General features: G+C 42.6%; 1 protein-coding gene across 3 annotated transcripts in view; it reads right to left on the bottom strand.

Moving 5' to 3' along the window:
- Positions 1 to 20,952, bottom strand: part of SYT9 (synaptotagmin 9) — a 210,257-nt gene that overhangs the window by 134,161 nt on the left and 55,144 nt on the right. For all 3 annotated transcript variants that reach the window (XM_047693213.1, XM_047693211.1, XM_047693212.1), the window contains exons 2-3: positions 19,292 to 19,643; positions 9,389 to 9,935 (exon numbers count right to left, since the gene is read on the bottom strand). In XM_047693213.1, coding sequence (XP_047549169.1) covers positions 9,389 to 9,935; positions 19,292 to 19,643 — 899 coding nt within the window. The remainder of the gene's footprint in view (positions 1 to 9,388; positions 9,936 to 19,291; positions 19,644 to 20,952) is intronic.

Genomic DNA, 20,952 nt, shown 5'->3' with positions numbered 1-20,952 from the left:
CAACGTGAGCATCTTCTGCCAATTCCACCTTCAGTGATGGCACAATGGTAGCTTGAAATCAGCTCTGTTAGGAGCATATACATCATAGAAATAGACAAATGCTACAAATCAGGTCCCCTTTTACTCCCTCCACCCCCACCAGCCAGATGTTACACATCTACCACTGAATCTGATATAGCCATACAATCACGATAGTAACACAGGACTAAGGGTGCAGTGGAATGAAACAGGATTAAATAAATAAACTTCTTTAGTAACTGAAGACTGCCTGACCCATTTGCATTCAACTGGCCTCCCTGAATACTTATATTTCCTCCTGAGTGGTTCCAGGTATCCACCTCTTTCAGGTCTAAAAATGGCCTCAGGGAGTTGGAAGACAGGATAGGAAAATTCCTCCATCAGCCACTGAAAAATACGGGACTTTGCAATGACCCACAAAGTCAAATTCTGATGGAAATGTAAAGTTTTAAAATCCCTAACATTAAAAGAGAGTCTATGCTATTGGAAACTGAATTAGGGTCCATATTGGCATGGAGGGAACCACATGAAAACTCTGGCAGCTCCCCCAAATTAGAGTCTAGGTGGGATGATCACAGGTTTCCAGAAAAGGTCTCTGAATCAGTTTCTAAGAGTGCCATTGAAAGAGAGATTCTTGAATACTCAATGCCTATTCGCCAGGAAGTCAGTGATGATGACTGGAGTATACAAAAATGTCAAGATTCAGACATGACAACCAACATTCACCCAGATGGCTAAATTCAAGCTCTCCCAACTCTGAATTTCCCCCAGATGCTATCTTCTCTTTGTTGACTGATACATGTCCCACAGAGATGCATCACAATATTACTGATTGGTACAGCTTCAGTTGAGAGATTTAATTAAACTACTGTTTTTATACTCAATAATTGCCATTTTATTCCTTCACAGGAAGGTGTGAGGATTAGCTTTTATTTGACTGCTAACTTTTATAAAACCTATAATCTCCTTGGAGAAATAAAGAACCAAATTTTTTAAAAATGAAAAGATTAGTTTATGGATTTCGGCACTGCAAAACACTATCCAACCAAGTCAGTCCCTAGAGCCTCACCAAATTAGTCCCTCCTAAAGGGCTGCATTATATTCAGTAAGTGCATATTAATTATTTCACTTCCAGGCACCATTTTAGAGGCTGGGCACATAGTAGTGAACATGCCAGATATGGTCTATGTGCTTACAGAATAGTCTAATGGGGAAGAAATGAAATTGAACAAATACATACAAGAAAGTACAAGAAGGAATGACAAAAGTACAGAAGGTCATGGAAACAAATAACAAAAAACCTACCCTCCTAGTCCAGGTCTCAGATACATGTTCTCTGAGAAAGTGTGGCATTTAAGCTGGGATCTATGAGCTTAGTAGGAGTTAGCTAGGTAAAGAGAAGTAAACCAGCATATATGATAATTTTGAGACATCTTTTCATGAACTGACTGAATCGGCTGTTGAAAACCTTAGTCCTAATTCCTGTTGGGCCATTACTCAGCTGTGTGACCTTGGCTGAATCTCCTAAAGGCCTCCACACCTCAGTATTATGTGCAAATGAGGATTTCAGATTACAGGACCTCTAAGAATCTTTCTGGCTATTCAATCGCAAGGCAAACCTATGATACACAGATTACTATTCAGCACAAGGAAAAACTGCTTTTTTGAACAAACTTTGAGCAATATAACATAGCACATGGTATTTCCAGCAAGAGGGGAGATGTTCACAGAAACTGCTCCAGGTAAAAATACTGGATTACAGAATCATTTTTAATACATCACAAAGCAAAAAAGCAAACAAGAACTTTTCCCTTGCATAAGTAGACGCTGGACTTGGTCTAGGTAAAGCAGGGGAAAAAAAGTCTCCCCCCTGCCAGTTTCTAACCATTAATGCAAGCCTGCAATTACACATTAGGAGCCTGTATTCACCCTACCTCTCTGTGGCCCCCAAATCCTCAAGCTCAAAATTTAGTTTAGAATGGTTCCATGTTGGTTAACTCACAAATCATCTCTGAGGGAATGCACTTTAAACCCAGAGCTTGAAATTTTCCACTGACAAAGTTCCAAGCCAGATGAGCTCACAATCACAAATCACTAAATACAAGGGGCAATAAGGCAAGATGAGTTAGAGTCAATGGAAAAAACAAACAAACAAACAAACAAAATCAGAGCTGCAAAGTTGGAGTTAAGAGTAAAAGAACATAAAAATGACTATGTATAGAATGATAAAAGAAATAAAAAAGGGACCTGAAAGTATGCTGAAAGAAACAAACAAAGACTATCAAAGATATTAGGCAAAGTAAATGGGTGAGAATTTTCCAGAAATGATAAAAAGAAATAATCTCATATTCAGGAATCCCAATAAATCTCAGTCAGGATAAATAAAAAGAAATCACCACTTAGCAACGTTAAACTACAGAACACTAAAGAGGAAAGCAAGATATTGAAAGCAAGAAGAAAAAAAAAATTACAAGGGAATAAATATTCTATGAAATGTCAGCTTCTCAAAAGCAACTGGAGGTCAGAGGGCTGTGGAATGATGGCTTTGTAATGCCAAAATCAAAACAGCTGAAAGTTTCAAGCCCCCCACTTGTTATACCCAGAAAAACATTCTAAGAACAATAGCAAAATAATGACATATTCAGAACTGTGGCTTTCAGTTAAGGTTATTGCCAGCCCACAGATACCCTAAGGAGGGTATCTAGGGGAATAAATATCCCAACCTCACTCTCCTCCCTTGCATACTTCCTAAACCTAAACAGAAGCCAGAGACTAAAAGAGCTCTTTTTAGTTCAAAGAAAAATAAACAAAACCCACCAAAACCACTAGAAGCACCAAGGAGGAGCAAAATTAAAATATCCAGAATAATCTCCCAACTGATTTTATATATCAAGAATTACCTTGGGGCACCTGGGTGGCTTAGTGGGTTAAGCCTCTGCCATTGGCTCGGGGTCATGAAACAGGGTCCTGGGATCGAGCCCCGCATCGGGCTCTCTGCTTGGCAGGGAACCTGCTTCCCCCTCTCTCTCTGCCTGCCTCTCTGCGTACTTGTGACCTCCCTCTCTGTCAAATAAATAAATAAAATCTTCAAAAAAAAAAAAAAAATTACCTTGACTCCAATCCAGATAAGGGCCATATGAGAAAGTAAATGACATGTATCACTCATCAGGACAGATAAAAAAAAAAAATCTAAACAACATATTTGCAATGTATAAAACAGGTAATACATCAAAGCCAGTTTCAATCATACTAGGAATAAAAGATTATTTCAAAATTAGAAAACTGATCAATATATTGAATAAAACAGCAAATTAAAGCAGAGAAAAAACTTCGCAGGATCATAGCAAGTTAAAGCAGAGAAAAACCTGGGGCACCTGGGTGGCTCAGTCAGCTGAGCATGCAACTCTTGATTTCAGCTCAGATCATGATCTCAGGGTCGTGGGATCAAGCCCCATGTTGGGCTCGACACTCAGTGTGATCTGTCCCTTTCCCTCTGCTCCTTCCCCCTACTCAAGCTGTCTATCTCTAAAATAAATAAATACAATTTTTAAGAAAAATAAAGCAGATGGACATGGGTGGCTCAGTGGATTAAGCCTCTGCCTTTGGCTCAGGTCATAATCTGAGCCATGCATAGGGTTCTCGGCTCAGCGGGGAGCCTGCTTCCCCCTGCCCTCACCTGCCTCTGCCTACTTGTGATCTCTCTCTGTCAAATAAATAAATAAAATCTCAAAAAAAAATAAAGCAGAGAAAAGCCTCACAGGATTATAGCATTTGACAAAACAAATGTTTATAATAAAAAATCTTAGTCAACTAAGAATGGAGGGATATATTCTTTTCTTTTTTTTTTTTGAAGGATATATTCTTAATATGATAAAGACATCCACAAAATATCTACAGCCAAATTGTACTCCATGAAAATGTTAAAGACATTTCACTTAAAAGTAGGAATAAGCCAAGGATGACTACTACCATAAATTATTATTTGGTATTATACTGGAAATCTTAGTCTGTGACCTAAATTAAAAAATAAAAGCATACAAATTAGGGAGCAAACAAACAAAACTATTACAATTCACATGTCTAATTATCTACAAAGAAAATTCAGAAGATTCTGTAATCAAATTATGAGAATTCGTAAGAATTTTGCAAGATTGCCAAATTGAAGATAAATATATAAAATTTAAACTGCATTACTATACAGCAGCAGAAGTTAGGAAATGTAATTTTAGAAAAAATGCTACAGTTGACCCTTGAGCAATGTGAAGGTTAGGGATGCTGACGCCCCAAGACTTAATTACTAATAGCCTACTGTTGACTAGAAGCCTTACTGATAACATAGCTAATTAACACATATTTTATATGTTACCTGTATTATATATTGTATTCATATAATAAAATAAGCTTGAGAAAAGAAAATCATTAGAAAGAGAAAATACATTTACAGCCTTGTACTGTATTTATGCAGGGAAAAAAATGCATGTGTAAGTAGATCCACACAGTTCAAACTCGTGTTGTTCAAGGGTCAGCTGTAGCTGAAATAATGAAAATTATAGCAACTACCAATACATCTAATAAGAGACATGCAAGATCCTCATGAAGAAAACCATAATGAAAGAATGAAAGAATTTGTTTTTCATGAATAGACTCAATATCACAAAACATGCAAAATTTTCCTGTCAATCTACAGACTTCATACAATTCCAAACAAATACCAGAAAGAATTATTAATTTGATGGTTTGATTCATTGATTCTTTGATTTGACGTGAAAGGTCAAATATCAGCCAAGACTGAATTGAAGGAAAAGCAGGCTAGAGGACTGTTCTTTCAGATATTATGCCTTATCATAGAGCAACAGTAATTTGCAAATTGTGCTATAGTTAGATACAGTCAAAAAGAACAAAATAAAGAAAAATGATTCCAGAAACAGACTCTTCATATATGGAAACCTATATAGGACAAAGCATGCACTGCAGACTACTGAAAAAACTATGTCAGAAAATTGATTATCCATAGGGAAAAGCATGGATGCATCAGGGACTGAATGTTTGTGCCACTGCCTCCCCCCACCAATTCATGTATTGAAGCCCTAACCCTTAATGTGAGGGTATTTGGAGGTGGGTCCTTTGGGAGGCACTTAAGTTTAGATGGGGTCATGATGGTGGGGACTGCATGATGGGATGTGTGTCATTATAAGAGAAAAGGGTGCCTGGCTGGCTCAGTCGGTGGAGTGTGCAACTCCTGATCTCAGGGTTGTAAGTTCAAGCCCCATGTTGGTGGTAGAGATTGCTTAAAAATAAAAACTTTAAAAAAAAATGAAAAAAAAAAAAAGAGAAAGAGACTAGAGCGCGCTCTCTCTCTCTCTCTCCTCCACATGAGGACACACTGAGAACATAGCTGTCTGCAAGGCAGGAAGAAAGCTCTCACAAGGAACTGAATCTGCCAACACCCTGGTCTTGGGCTTTTCAGCCTCTGGAACTATGAGAAATAAATTCATGTTGTTTCAGCCACCCAGTGTATGATCTGCTGCTACAGCAGCCTGAGCTAACACAGGGCGCCTGCACTCCACTGTACAAACACTTTCATTCTGGCTAAACTAAATTCATAATTAGGAAAGTCAAAACTTTAAAACTTCTAACAGAAAACACAGGAGAAATATCTTTATGACATAGGGTAAGGAAGGATTTCTTTAAAAAGACACAAAAGCATTAACTTATGAGGGAAAATATTGTTATGTTTTACTACATTAAACATAAGATCCTCTATTGATCAACAGATACGGTCATAAATTGAGAGATGATGCCTGTTAATACACATCACCAACAAAGGATTTGCCTCCAGCCTATACAAAGAACATATATGAATCAATAAGGAGAAGAAAACGAGAGGAAAGGGTGCTGAATAAGCATTGTGCAAAAAAGGAAATGTGGATGACCATCCGAAGATGATCAACCTTGACAACTAAGGAAATATGAATTACTTATCATGTTTCGGGCAGGCACATAGACACATACTAAACAGTGTGGCAACTGTAAGGGTTGGTGAGAATGTGGAGCATGAAGAACTGTCGTACCTCACCAGTGGGAGGATGAAATTGGACAGTTGCTGTGGAAAGGAAGTCCGCGAGGCCTAGAAAAGTCCAACACGTGTGCACCTTACCTCTATCAGGGATACATCCTAGAGGAATTATTGCATATGTGAACTAGGAGATTTGCACAAAAATGTTCTCTGGAGTATTATTCATAATTATTAAAAAACAAATAAGCACCCAAATATCATCAATACGAGAATGCTAATTTGTCATCTACAATCAACGGAATATTATATAGCAATGAAAACACATGAACCACCGATCTACTGATCTCTCTTGTTAAATGTCACAATCAAAGTGGGCTGAAAAAAAAGAAGTCAAAGAATAGCTATGAAAAGCAGAAACAGACAAAACTAAATACTGTATTGTCTTATAAATATGTCACAATATATATAAAATTCAGAACAGTGCTTTCCGCTTGGCAGGAGTGGATCTAGAGGGAAGGAGAGGAAGGAAGACATCCCAAGGGTCAGCAGAAGTTCTGGTTCTGGTCTATTCTTCAGATGAACAGTGGGTTCATGCCTGTTCATTTAATTATTCCCTTATTAATCTGTATGTATACATTATATACACTGTGTTGTATACATGCTATATTATAAAGATTATTTATTTCCTTTAGAAAGAGAGAGAGCATTGAGTGGGAGGGGCAGAGGGAGAAAGAATCCAAAGCAGACTGCGTGCTGAGACCAGAGCCTGAAGCAGGGCTCGATCTCATGACCCTGAGACCAAGACCTGAGTTGAAACCAAGAGTCAGACCCTTAATGTACTATGCCACCCAGGTGCCCCCTACGTGCTATATTACAAAAAGAGAAACTTGGCAAGCCTCAGACCTTCATGCTCAGTCTCTATACAAAGTCACAATCAAAATAGCCTCAAATAATAATTTTGAAAATGGAATTTTAAGAAACTACATGGTCGTTTTTAAAATTTTTTTTCACAAGACTGTGAGTTTTTTTCTCACAAGAATAAGAAGCCTGAAACTAATTTAACATTGTATGTCAACTATACTTCAATAAAAAAATAAAAAAATAAAAAACAACTATATGGCAGATTATAAAATAATCTGTAATTCCATTCTCAGAACCTGCCCTCTCCTGCTGGTAACCCAAAGGCCTAGATCAATGCTCAAAATATTTATTGTTCACCTGAGGAAAGGGCTGAGAATTTTGAAGCCTTAACCTGTATCAGTTTTCCTCCTCATAAATAATTTTACAGTCTCCTCAACTCAGTGGAAATCTAGGATTTTCCAACAACAGACACGGGTACTTTTACTCCCAGGAGAGTGCTAAAATGGCCACCATCTCAATGCCTGGAGGTCTCTGCAGGCTGCCATTCTACACTCTCATCCCATGGGAAACTGGTCTACATGTTTCCACCACCCAGTGTTGCTCTGCCTATAAAGTCTCTAGAAGTCCGCTCACAGCAGGATCCCTGTTGAGCTTTGTGATAATCATTCCAGTGATTTTGTGGAATCCATCTGTCAAACAATATAAATGGATGTCCTCCCAGATTGTGTGACCAACCCCAGTCAAGGAGCATCCTTGTTGGCTAGCAGTATCTCAGCTCATTCCCCGGGGGACTCGGTAACTGCTCCAGTAAATGAGTTCCTTCTTGAGCCCCTCGTATCTTAGTATACGCAGTCTGCCCATTTTGTTACCTCCTGATTTTGGCAACTGGGATTGGGAAACAGTCTTTGCTTTCCCCAGCACCCATTTTTGGATTTACAGATATCAACCTTTACAAGATTGACGAGATCTGTTCCTTCTCCAATCTCCCAAATCATCTTACTTTCATCAACTGCTGTTCCCTGTGCCTTTTCCAGCTCTTTCTTTCCTTTCCTCATCGTTATGATAAAGGCCAGCCAAACTCCAGGCTACACCTTGCTTCTCTGAGTAGCAGGACACACCTGCCACCGGGATCTTGCGGCACGTGAAGAGGAGGCATCTCTTGGAACAGCCAAAGTGCAGGTGAGACCCCAGTTCACAAAGGCAGCCAAGTGTGAGAAAGTACTAGTGTGAGGATTTGGCCATTGGGCAGAGATTTTGTGTGTTCTCTTCCTGAACAGAAAGGGAGCCTTTCCCTGATTGGACTCCAAGCTCAAGCTGGATCATCATTTGAGCTGAGGAAGGATTGTGGTGCTTGGTGCCTTTGGATGCCAAGGCAGAGAATGAAAATTATCCTGGCCTCAGAAGGACTTGTATTCTAGGAGACATGTGAGCAGAATTGCCTGAGGCAATCTGGATGGGAGGAAAGAAAAAAGTGGCTTTAAAATATCAGAGGTACTGGGGCACCCATGCAGCTCAGATGGTTAAGCATCTGCCTTAGACTCAGGTCATGATCTCAGGGTCCTGGGGTTGAGCCCCAAGTGGGGCTCAATCTCAGGGTCCTGGGGTTGAGCCCCAAGTGGGGCTCCCTGCTCAGCAGGGAGTCTGTTTCTCCCTCCCCCTCTGCTGCTCCCCTGCTTGTGCTCTCTCTCTCTCTCAAATAAATAAAATTTAAAAAGTAAAATATCAGTTACCTAAGAGAGTCCCTCTTTCTTCTCTATAAGGAGTGTCAGTACACATGTGCAGGACGGTGAGAAGGATGGAAATGGAGTAATAATATCACCACTGCGATCTCATTTAAAATGTAAACATGGGTATATGGTGTCACTTCATAGCACTTCTGCCCTCTCTCCTGAGCTCTAGATTGGATGTGACCTTCCATAGATGAGCTTTGTTGGTATCTGCAGATCTTTTCAGACTGAACTCCTTACCGTTTTGATTCTTTGCTTAAAAATGTGGTGCCAACTCTCTGCAACCATTCTCACTTCTGGGATTAAAGAGGAAGCTCTGATCATGGCAAATGCAGCTGAGCTGACCTGGGAACATGCTCAAGGACTTAATGCTCTCAGAGAGTCTGGCAACGGTCTCGTAGCTGCAGATTACAGTTAATAGGATGCCAGGATCCATTTAGCACAAATAACCTAAGAAAGCTCTACAGAAAATGTGGTAAGGAGGGCAGATAATATCTCCTGCCAATTAAGGAAGAACTAAGAATTAGAAAGCAGAAAAGAGAGAATGTTATGCTTCATGCTGTTTTCATGAATAATTCTGGGAACTTCTAAAATGAATATTGTTAAAGACCTGTTTCTGGGAAGGTACAAGAATGTTCTGAAACAACAGCTATCCAGACACTGATGTGAATTTTATACTTCGTCCCTGCAATAAAATAAGGTGTAAATAATCTGTTTGCATACGGACCGAGAAGCCGCCCCCAGAATGGAGAAATGCTGGACTTACGTTGGTGACATACTCGATATCCTTCCAAAGGATGCACTCCCTGGGGAAATCGGCCAAGTCTAAGAAGTGCTCCACCACCACTTGGCCGATTAGGTCATGGCGAGAGAACCTGTCAAAGTCATACACAGAGAAGTGAAGCTTCCGGGCTGCAAGGTCATTGTAGGGAACTGGAAACAAAAACACTTCATCAAACACCGGGTTCAGGGTCTTCCTGTGAACTTTAGTCTGGTGTTTGGTTTTCCGATCGGGAAGCAAATAGATCTTGACGTAAGGATCTGAAGTCCCGGAAAAGTCCTTGGCAGGCAAATTGACAGCTTTGTGAATCTTCACTATGAGCTGCTCTAAGTCACAGTCATATTTTAAAATGAAATTCAGTTTCCCACAGGCTTTGCTGTTACCCCTTGTCCCATCATCAGTATCCAGTGACCTCTGCTTATATAACTCTGGTTTAATTCGACCAATTCCAGTCAACTGTTCCTGTTTCTGAAGCTGCTGGATATTGAAGTCTGGGTTTGACAGGTTGAGTTGTCTTCGGATTGAATTATGCCTTGAGTGAAGAGCAAGAGAGAACAAAGTTAACGACCTGATTAGCCACAGCTCTTTCAGAAACTTGTGCCTGGGATGTAGGTAGTCTGTTATGTGTTGTTAAGAGCTTAGATCTGTGGGCTTTTTTTTTTTTTTTTTTTTTTTGGCCTAAATTCAAAATGCTCATCAATGTGAGTAAGCTGCTCCCTAAGGCTTGAAGCTCAAAAGTGAGGCTTGGTATCAGGAAATGAATCCACTAACACATGACCTTGGGAGCTTTAAAGGTTGAATGCACTTTCAAGAAGAATATGGCATTAAAGAAGCTCATTCAGCCAGCAGAATGGAAAGGTTTGTACAAACCGCTTTAAAAATAAAATTGTCCACCTTTACGTATAATGTCATCCTGAAACTGAAACACTAAGCTACATGTTGTCTTAGGGAGAATGTATCCATCTCTAAAATCACATAGAATTTCCTGTCACTGGCTTATAACTTTATTAGTAAGTAAGTTCTTGCTGGCTCAAATCAAAGCACTTCAGCACAAGAGCACAGTTTTTGCTCTTGTGAGAATGTGTGTGACAGGCTGCGTCTGCCTGTGGCGGACTGTGCTGGCTCTGACAGGTACAAATGGCAGCTCCGTGACAGTGTTTCCGTCACACCATGTGGGGGATTAGTGATCGGGGGAGGGGTTTTATTTCTGTCATAAACACGAAGAGTATAAAAATTAAAGTCAAGCTACCCTCAGTGTACATAGGGATTCAGAGAAGGTTGAATACTGGTATTTGCAAATTAAATATTTGCTGACAGAATCTACTCTTCACCCTAAAAGCTTATTGCTTTGGGTTAGTGGTTTCCCTGGAATTCTCTTTGAAACCTACCTTACCTGTGTGAGTCCTCATGAATTGAGAGAAGGAGTCATTACATGCAAGGATGTTTTTAATGTTATTTGTGTTTGTTTTCAGCCCAGAGTTCAGAGTCACTGTATTGTATCTTCTGCTCTCTCTCAATTACCCTAATTAAAGTACCCTCTCTCCACCAGTAGGTGGAAGGGGACAGCCAGGCTGTCTCTGAAGGACTGACAAATTATTGGAGAGGCAGAGTAAACATGTGAGTTTGTCTTCTTTTCCTTTATGAAACGAAGATGTAAAATGGCATTACTAGACCCCCAAACATGTTTGTGATATAGACACTGTTATGCTGAACACTCCTCTTCATCCTCAAATATGCTCCTGGCTACTCATCACCCACCTGGTACGACAGGAACCATCACAGAGCTGTCAGGTGCACCTGTCACAGCCAACACAGCCCACTGCAGGTGGAAACACCCAGGCACGTACATTCCCATATGTGCAAAAACCATGTGGTCTGAAAGTCTCTGTTGTCAGATTTTCATTTCTTACAAAGAAATCCACCATCTTAAGTCTTTCTCAGCATCATATGATTTCTTGGGGGAGGGGGGAGAACAGGGGATGCTGTTAAACACCTAAAACCGGCCCCCTGTGCTAGTACAGCTTGGCCATTCCCTGTCCAGACACTGACCCTTTACACTGCTGGAACAGAGCTCCAGTATCACTCTACTGGGATATCTGGGCAGAAGGGACTAGCAGGGAGCAGTCAGCGTCCAGCCCTATGAAGAGGCCATAAGGGGCTGGGGCCCATTCTGGCCTCTGCTATTGACTTTTCCCTCCAGGCTGGATTCAAACAAGGGCCATGCTTGGGTCTGGTGTCAGTTCCCGCCTACAAGAGGCCGTTCCAGAACTGTCTAGTGATGCTGTTTGAATACTCAAGTACTCTCTCAAGGCTTGCAAGACATATTTTCTTTGGGCCAATGTCTGACGGAACACATGTCCTGTGTCAAGGCTAGACCCAGAGCCTGCCACTCGGCTACCACTTGTCTCCCAAGGTGGGTGCTGACCAGACTCTCTGTGCATAACAACTCATCTCTGGGTTTTCTGAGTACTGACTTTAGTCTTCTCACAGCAACATTTTGTCTTAACCCTATCTGTAGGACTAGGCCTGCCAAGTAAATTAAAATTTGTAAATATAAAATACACAAATCTGACTGCTTAGCAATAGAACATATTCCATTTTACTTGTATGTCTTCTAGACAAGAAATCTGAACAGAAATCATTCCCATGTTCTCTGCTCCTCCTAACCACAGCAGATTGCCAGAGGACTGAGAGGGTGGACTGGGGAGGGCATCACGAAGAGATCTTACTTCAAAGACCAAAACAAGATCCCAACTGCACAGGATGCTTCCATTCAAAATTCCAATAGAGCCGAAGATTCTTTTTAAAAATCAAGCAGAGATATGAACATTATTATCTACCCAAACGGTTTCCATCACTAGTTTCATTCCCAACACTTCCACCTCTATTCAGAGTCACACTTACTAGTAGGAAAACAGTTGAATCCCACTCTAAGGCTGTGGCTTAAAGCAGACAGCAGACTGTTACACGCCATGACAGTTCTCGCTCCCTGGGGCTCTCTTTCAATCACTTTCAATTTCCTTTCAGAAGAGAGTCAGGGATTACTGGAGTTGCAGGGTGGGCGAGCAGACTGGAGAAACTCAGAGCAGTCAGAGAGCCAGGGTAATTCACCACCTCCCTGCATAACCTCTGCCACTCTCTGGACTGAGACATGAGCAAGGGCTGCCCCCGGGATGGGAAAACAAGGGGAGGAAATGGAAAATCAATATCCAATCGCTCTCATAGGCAGCTCACATGGAAGCAGGCGGGAAAAGCAAGTATGAAGCAAGAGACGGTAAGGAGAGGGTGGTGGGGTTATGGACATTGGGGAGGGTATGTGCTATGATGAGTGCTGTGAAGTGTATAAACCTGGCAATTCACAGACCTTTACCCCTGGGGCTAATAATACCTTATATGTTAATAAAAAATTTTTTTAAAAGTATGAAGTAAGAGACAGGATAGAATTGGACCAGAATGTTTTGATCTGGCTCCTGCCAACCCAAGCGAGATGGTTCTAAAATGGTCGATGGAGGTGGCCCTTGACTATAGTAAACTAGAGGCCCCAGGGCAAGGGTTTGGAATTTTAATGTCAAAGAGTATGACAAGGAGGGATCTGTGTCTGAAGCAAGAAGTCGTCTGAGTGAGTCTGGGGAATCCAGCATTTTGGTGTTCTCAGGACTTAATGTGCAAAATGAAAGGAAGGGGAAGGAATGGTTTCCAAAGACTGGGAGTGAAAAGGAAAGCCAAGAGACAGGGTCCTCTGGAAATAAGTCACACCCTGATGCTGTCTTAGAGAAGCCAGGCACTGGGGTTGAGACCCTCAGCTTTACCCACCTCCCAACCCCGCCTAGTGCAGGTGGAGGACATTTTCCTGTTGTGGAAGAGAGCTGAACGTTTGGATGTGGCTGTCCCAGATCTGAGTTGGAAGACTGGTGGCTGAGCCTGGAGAAAGCCTAATTTCAAAGATGATTAAGAAAATCTGTAAAGCAGATTTCCCACAACAAACTCAAAAATACTTTAATGCCTAAAGGAATCTGAGCCTTGCTGGTTGCTGCCTCAGGTCAGCAGAGGCAGGAGCCCAGATGCAAAAAGCTTTTCCTCCTCTCCTTTCCTCAAATTTGAATTAACCAGTTCCGGGGTCACACTTCAAGTCCCCAAACAAAGTCTTGGTCCCTGAACCATGACCCCAAAGCCCACTACCTCCACTGGATTTTAAGAAAGAGGACAATACCACAATTCACCAAATAGGAATGTGCAAAGCACATCAGGTAGGATAGAAGGTCCAGAGGGGCAAAGCCTACTGCCTGCAAGGAGTTGGTTAGCCAGGGGCGTGATAAAACACTCAAACACCAACTACATAGCAGGTCAGAAGAGGATAAGAACCGACCAAATATTAACGAGCCACACAAACAGAGACAGAGGCCCCTGGCTGGGGTAACAGTCATGAAGGAAATGGTATTCTCACCAAGCCTGGCTACTTAACTTGGCCTCATATTATCAGCCTCCGAACTGATGCGTTAGACCTCATAGGAAATTAAAGTTTCCACATTAGCTCCCAGCTCTCCAGCAGGATAGGATCTTCAACTCTTCTGCCCCCACAGCTTTCTCCTCACATACGCCTACATCTTCCATCCAGGCTGTGTGTGAGAGCCAATGCTCATCATTCCCACCATCCCTTCCACCTCTGGGTCTCCCATGCAGCTACAGGCAAGTGTGGGCTCTTCTATCCACCATCACCTCAGTGACCCCATCTCAGAGGTGAAACCTGGCCTATCCCTTCCCGGGTTCTGGGGCACCAGTGATGACAGAGCTTCAGGGTTCAAGGAGAGGAAAGAGAGAAGAAAACTGTGATTTCAGAACCACATGGCTTTCTTCATGAGGTTCAAGTCAAGACAGGGAAGTTTGGAAACAATGGAGATAGGATTATTTCCCTTCTTGGAACCCCCCCAGGTGATAGAGAGGAGAAAGTTGGGTTGTCCTGAGCCAAAGGCAGACATGGAAAAGGAAGTCTCAGACAGGGCAGATGCAGTGAACTGACTACAGGGCAGAAGGAAATGGGTTCTTTCTTAGCACAGGATTCAGAAGTTTCTGGAATGAATGATATAAGAAAGATTTAAGCATCACACCTTGGTCAGTGGAGGTGTGTGGTCAAGTGTAGTCAGAAACTCTGAGACATGATCTGCTTCCTCCTATACCTCCTACCCAAGTTCAACAAGTTTGAACTCTTGGTGTCACTTCTAATATTTTATTCCCTATTTCTAAGAGCCTGTGTCCACCAATACCTTCTCAAAAGTAGCTCACAACTCATGCCTGTTTCTACTCCCATTGCCTCTAATGAGTTCGGGCCTCAACATTACAGGCCTGAATCAGCCCCTACAGCCAGCCTTTATCCCGTCCCAAGCATCTTAGACGCTCTTGCCCGATAAATCTATGATAACAATTTGAGCACTTCATGTTCTTATCTATTTCCCCAACTAGGCTGTGGACCTTTGAGGTCAGGGCTGTATTTTTTTTTTAATCTCTTTATTACCAGTACACGATAGAAGACTTTGCATGTAGCAGATGCTTAATACAACTGTCTAGAGTAAATACATAAGTGCCAAGGACATAACAGTTTCCAATAATTAAATCCCAGTAGAGAAAATGCACATGTACATCGAGTTTCAGAATCTCATAGGAGCTGAGAGAGAGCTAAGCAGCTTCCATTTTTGAAGCCATCAGTTTATTAAAGCCTGAAGAGGTAATTCAAAAAAATGTTGTGTTTAAATGTTTTCATCTAACCAATGTTTTCAACACACCGCACACACACAGACACAAACATAGCTTAACAGAACTGTGCTACTTCTAGAGTAATTACATTACTTAATTATTAGTAATTACTAGCATACCACTTACTGAAGTTGTGGCCAGCAATGGGACCCAAATCTAAAATGCAATGATTGTCGTCTTCTTTCAACTCTGTCAGAATATTTCTGTGACTCTAGGGATTGCTTAGTTCAGAGATAAGGCCAAAAGTCTATGTGTAAGGCTCTGAATGAAGGTAAGACCTGGAACAAGAGGCTTTCCACCAACCTCATTCCATATAGGCCCTTCCTCAGTTTACACTTCTGGCCTTATGCCATTCTCATCAGCAGAACACGAGACTAGTGGCTGGATACTGATGAAGGTATTCTGTCAGTCATTGATGCAAAAAGTCTGCTCTATGCCAGGGGCTGCACCAGGTGTTACATATATAGGGAGAAACAAAGGAGATGCAGTTTCCAAGCTCACAGAACTCACAGATGAGAGAGAGGGTACAGGCAACAAGCAAACAAATAATCATTGAGTTAGAAGAGTTCAAACCAGGAGCACCTGGATGGTTCAGTTGTTAAGCGTCTGTCTTCGGCTCAGGTTGTGATCCCAGGGTCCTGGGATTGAGCCCCGGGTTGGGCTTCCTGATCAGTGGGAAGCCTGCTCTCTCTCTCCCTCTGTCCCTGCTTGTGTTCCCTCCCTTGCTGTCTCTCTGTCAAATAAATAAAATCTTAAAAGGAAAAAAAAGAAAAAGAGTTCAATCCTGTGAAGAAATGCAAGCAAGGCAGCTTGTGAGAGAATGAAGAGTGGGAAGGGGTAGAGGAAAGAGCACATCCTTCAGACAGGGTAGTCAGGGAGGTCTTTCTGAGGAGGTGATGCTTTAGGTGGGATATTAAAGCTGCAAAAGAGCTGGAGAGGAAAAGGAAAAGCATTGCAGGCAGAGGGAACTTCATGTGTGAAGGCCTCAAGGTGTGAAAAGACAGGGGTACTGAAGGCACTGAGAGAGAAGCTAGTGCAGCTGGAATGCAATGAGCTTTCCCAGATAAAGCTTCCTAGTGAGACCGTGTCCTCCAGGGCAGCGCTGTGTGGCACTGAGGCAGACAGCTGACAGAAGGAGACTGTGGCAATAATGTGCAGGCCCTAACAAGCCTGATAAAAAGATGGCAGTGTGGTAACTGAAATTTTTGTAAAACTGAAGTGTTACCTAGGTCCCATCTTGGGATATGAATCAAGAAATGCCTTAGATGGCCTGTCAAAGTCCCTTCCATTTTGAGGACCCAGGGATTTTTTTAAGATTTGGAATAGAGATCTTTAAAAGGTTCTGGTATTGAAGTATTCTGGGAAAAAATATCCGTATTCCCAGGATATTACACAGAACAGATTTCATCTAAATTGAAAAGAATGAACAGGAACTTCGAAGGGTTCTAATAATAACTGAGCCAACTAGAAAGAGAATGTTAACATGCCTGATCTTGAGAAAACAACAGAAAGTCATCCGGACCAGAAGCCTTCCGAGGAGATAAAAACAACGCCCATCTTTAGGGCCTTCCATAGACATTGGTGGGAAGCACGCATATTCAAGCTCAAGAGGCCAGGAGAGGGTGAGTTTCCTAATGTCAGTGCTGTGACAGAAGCTATGCCGATGGGTCACAGTGACAGCAGGGACACCCTTAATGGAGAGTCTAAGCCTTAGGTGCTGTGGGTCAAGGAGGTGTCCTGGGCCCCTTGGGACAAGTCACAATGGCTGCAGGAGGGAAGCAGGAAGAAAGAAAGAGACAGCACTGAGGAAGTAAGGAGCATTAGGAGGGGGTAAAAAAGGAAGAAATAAGAACTAGCAGGGCAGACTGCTGAGAGCCATCTCAGCACAGAGAACCCTCCCCCTGCCAAAATCAGTATCAAAAATGTTACTAAAAAAAGAATGTAAAAATGTTTTGGAACATGAAGGAAATTTCATTCATTTCTCTCCTTTCATCAGTAAAAAAGATTTTGTGTTTGATTATAACATAACACAATCCATAAAAATTAGAAGACCGTACACCACTCATTATGGTGAGACCATGAATCATAGATATATATTTTCAGACATAACCCGTAACACTGGGTCAGTAGCAATTTAGGTAAGAATGTTTTAAATGCATAATGATGCAAATTATCAGTATTAGGTCAAATGCAGCTAGAAAGAGCTTAGTTTCTTTATGGTCGGATATTACTAAACTTGATTTGGTCATCAGAAAAGATAATTACAAGACTCCAAAATCTAAATGTAAAGTTCATTTTATAGGGATCATTCCTTTGCTTTCCTCTTTTTATCTTTTTCTCCTTCTACCCAATTTCCATAAATCAGTGGTGAAGATAGCAGTTTTTATTTTTAAATGAAATCTATTTCTTGATTTATAGAGTACTTATACATATTTTTGAAAATAAATATTGTGATAATAAGAGTGATATGACTGCTATCAAGTCATTAGAATTATGGCAGAGACCTCAGATCCATAATCTAACAAGAGCACAGTACTATCACCTTGCTGAGATAGGACACAGATCAGAAAAATTAACATGCAGAAGAAAACCGAATAGGAGACACTTTTCATGGATGCCCCACCTGAAAGACTCTGGTTATTGAAATACTGAAGGAATTTTATTCTGAGTTTGCACCCCTGTGCGAATGCCATGACAGCATCAAACATAGCTCCAGCTATATTTAAGTCTACATCTAAAGAGAAATCCTAGTGATAAAGTCTGAGAAGTTCTTCTAAATCAAATGGCAAACAACCATCCATTTCCTCACAGAGGAATATTTTAGGTTTAGCTCTTTGATTCAGATTTGGAAATGATGCTAAAATAGGTTTGTGGAAAAATTAAATTATAAACTGTCAGATTCCATCCCACTTAATGTGAATGTGCAGAGTCTCTAGGATAAACTCGATTAACATAAAAGAGGGTAAAATCTTATTTCTGTTTCTCAGGAACAAATAAAAAAGATTTTTTTCGAGAGGCCCCCAAACCATGCTCATACTTTCTGAACGATGGCATGTGCTTTGCCTCTGGCTATTGCTCAAAGATTTTTCATTTAGAAAAAGCTGCTTCCTGTATCTCTCTTCCTGAAATCTCCTGTTAAAAGTAGATCATTATATCCAGTGATTCAGAATTGGCTGTTTAACCTCAAAACCATGTCTGTGCCACATCTGAGTCCTGGGAGAGCCAGTCACAGTGAGAATGATCAGGACAAAATCAAGCACTGGAATCAAAATGGCAGCTCAGGCTTTGGAGCTGTACCAGGTGCAACCCATGTGAAGCATATGACGTGCATGTTCCTGCTTCATTCTTAAAACTACCCAAATGCTGCTATTCTCACTATCCCTCTCTCACAGAAGAGGCAATGGAAACATGGAGGTTAAGTACTATATCCAGTGTCACACATGTAAGTAAAGCCAGTTCACTGACCCCAGAGCCCTTGTTTTTTATCACTGCCTTACATGATTTCTCTATTGCTTAAAGCACAGGGCATCTGGCCCACTGACAGAGAGTGACCCTCGGCCTGGGTACTCTAGGCCTTGCAAAGGCTGAAGATGGACAAAGACCTCCAGCCACTCTGCAGACCACAAAGACAGCCTGTATGAGACAGCTAGGCTAGGTCAGAAGCACGGAGCACAAATTCAATAGCACTAGGAGGGCAGCAGGAAGAGTGTGTTAAGAGCTCAGGCTCTGGTGTTGGTTGCATCAGGGTTCAAACCCCGAGTGCGTGCCAACATGACTTTTTTACTTAACCTCTTTGACTTAAGTTTCTTCTTCTGTGAAATGAAAATGTTAACTTCTGCATCTCATGCAAAGTTGTGGACTATCGTAAAATAATGCACATGAAGTTCTTAAACTTGACAAGTCTTGGCAATGTAACTATTGTTATTATGGACTAAGCGGAGACTACTTAGAGAGCTCAGGAGAGGTAAGGAACCTCACTGGAGCAGAAGAAGCACCCTGATTTCCCATATTTATGTCTCTGACACTGAAAGGACGTGGGAAAGGTTGCAGGCTCTGGGGCTCATCAGTGCTACTGCTGGCAAGAGAGGAAAGCGAGGTGGTCCCTGCCTTGCATTCAGAAAGGAAAGGGGTATTACTGACCGGGCCGACGAGGTTGGCTCTGTGACTTGGCGCTGCACACGGACGCCATGGGCACAGTTCTCCTGGCCCCCGGTCTGGGTCGAGAGGGGAATGTCAGGGGAGGTGTGGCTGATCTTCATGGAGGCGTCCGGGCAGGGGGTAGGAGGGTCTAGGAAGCCCTCACTGTTTTCCTGCTCATTGGTTTCTGTGTCCGTGTAGTTAAGAGGTTCCCGATTGTTTTCTTTGCTACCAGAGAGCAGTCCTCGTTCTCGCCACGGAACCCAGCAGAGTTTCCAAGACACAAAGAGAGACACGCCAAAAAGCGCAAGGCCACAGGCAGTGACCACGAGGGTCAGCAGGCTCACCGAGATATCTGGAAAGAAGCAAAGGTCAAAGGTCAGTGTGATAGTTCTTCCTGTGCAATCCATTGCACGGTGTGGGTAGAAAGACCCGTTCATCCCTTCACCCCTCACGAGCCGGTCGCAGGGTCACCTGACTCTGGCGCAGGGAGACTGAGAGGCAGACACAGCACAGAGCAGGTAACATGCAGGCAATATTTCAACAATGAACAGTCTGACTATATCCAGGGTATATCCAGGGAGACCAAGAATGCCCCCCAAGTTAACTGAGAGCCTATACCATGGCAATACAAATCCCTGAGGTTTTATGAGCAGGGCACTTTCAGCAGTCATTTCAGAGAGCCGTAGAATTGAATTTGGGAACTGTTTAAGTAACAACTTTCTAAAACAAGAGAAACTAGAGTGCTTTTTTCCTCTTTCTGATCTTGATTTTGAAGGGTCTAAGCAAAATGAAGCTCAAGCCCTCTGAAGCCTTAAGAACACCATCCCAGTCAGGGGCCAGGGGCCCAGGCCCCTGACCATGAGGGTTTGGGTTTCTCAGCAGCAGACCCTGAGACAAGTATTCAAGGGCAGGTGGTTTATTTAGAAGGTGAAGAAAACACAGGTAGGGGAGTAGGGAAGCAGTCCAGGGAAGGCAGCCAGCAAAGGGGGCTTCTGCAAGCCAGTTACAACCGATGGAGGTAACACCTCCCGGGCAAGCGTCACACGTCGGTCACCCCACACAAGGGGCAAGGACCTGGGCTCTTCGTAATGTCAACTCCCTTCAGTCACAAACTGGAGGACAGCTCTCAAGGGGCATTTCCCACTGGCAGCACAAGCAGCAAAGTAATAAGCTTCGGCAGCCAAAAAAAATCCCACATTCAAATAAACGCCGTGGCAGGTCTGTGGAGGTCAGCAGGCAGGCGCCGAAATGGTGCGGGTGAGTGGCTGCAGCAAGGCAACCCGGGCACTTGTTAGCTGGACCGTGCGGCCTCAGCTAGGGCCTGTGGCAGTGCAATGCCTGTGCCCCTAAGTCTCAGAACAAAGTCCGGCCTCCTCCAGGCTTCCGCCCCATGCAACAGCCAGGCCGGGAAGGCTGAGGCATCAACGGGAACCCGCTGCTGGCACCGGGGTGGTTGGAAAGCCCTTTCATTCAAGGACACTCCCACCTGCCTTTACAGTGCTCTGTTACACTCAGGAGCTCCGAGGGTTCTCCCAGGTTTGGCCTTTACTGTCCATCATCAGCATTTGCATTGCTTCAGCCCAAGTTTCCCAGCTATGTGCTGGGCACTGCACTAGGTTTTGGAGATACTACAAGGGGGAAGGTGATAGCCACATTCCACG

This window comes from Lutra lutra, chromosome 10, assembly GCF_902655055.1.
Source record: "Lutra lutra chromosome 10, mLutLut1.2, whole genome shotgun sequence".
NCBI classification, from domain to species: domain Eukaryota; kingdom Metazoa; phylum Chordata; class Mammalia; order Carnivora; family Mustelidae; genus Lutra; species Lutra lutra.
This window is presented reverse-complemented; position numbering and strand designations above follow the sequence as displayed.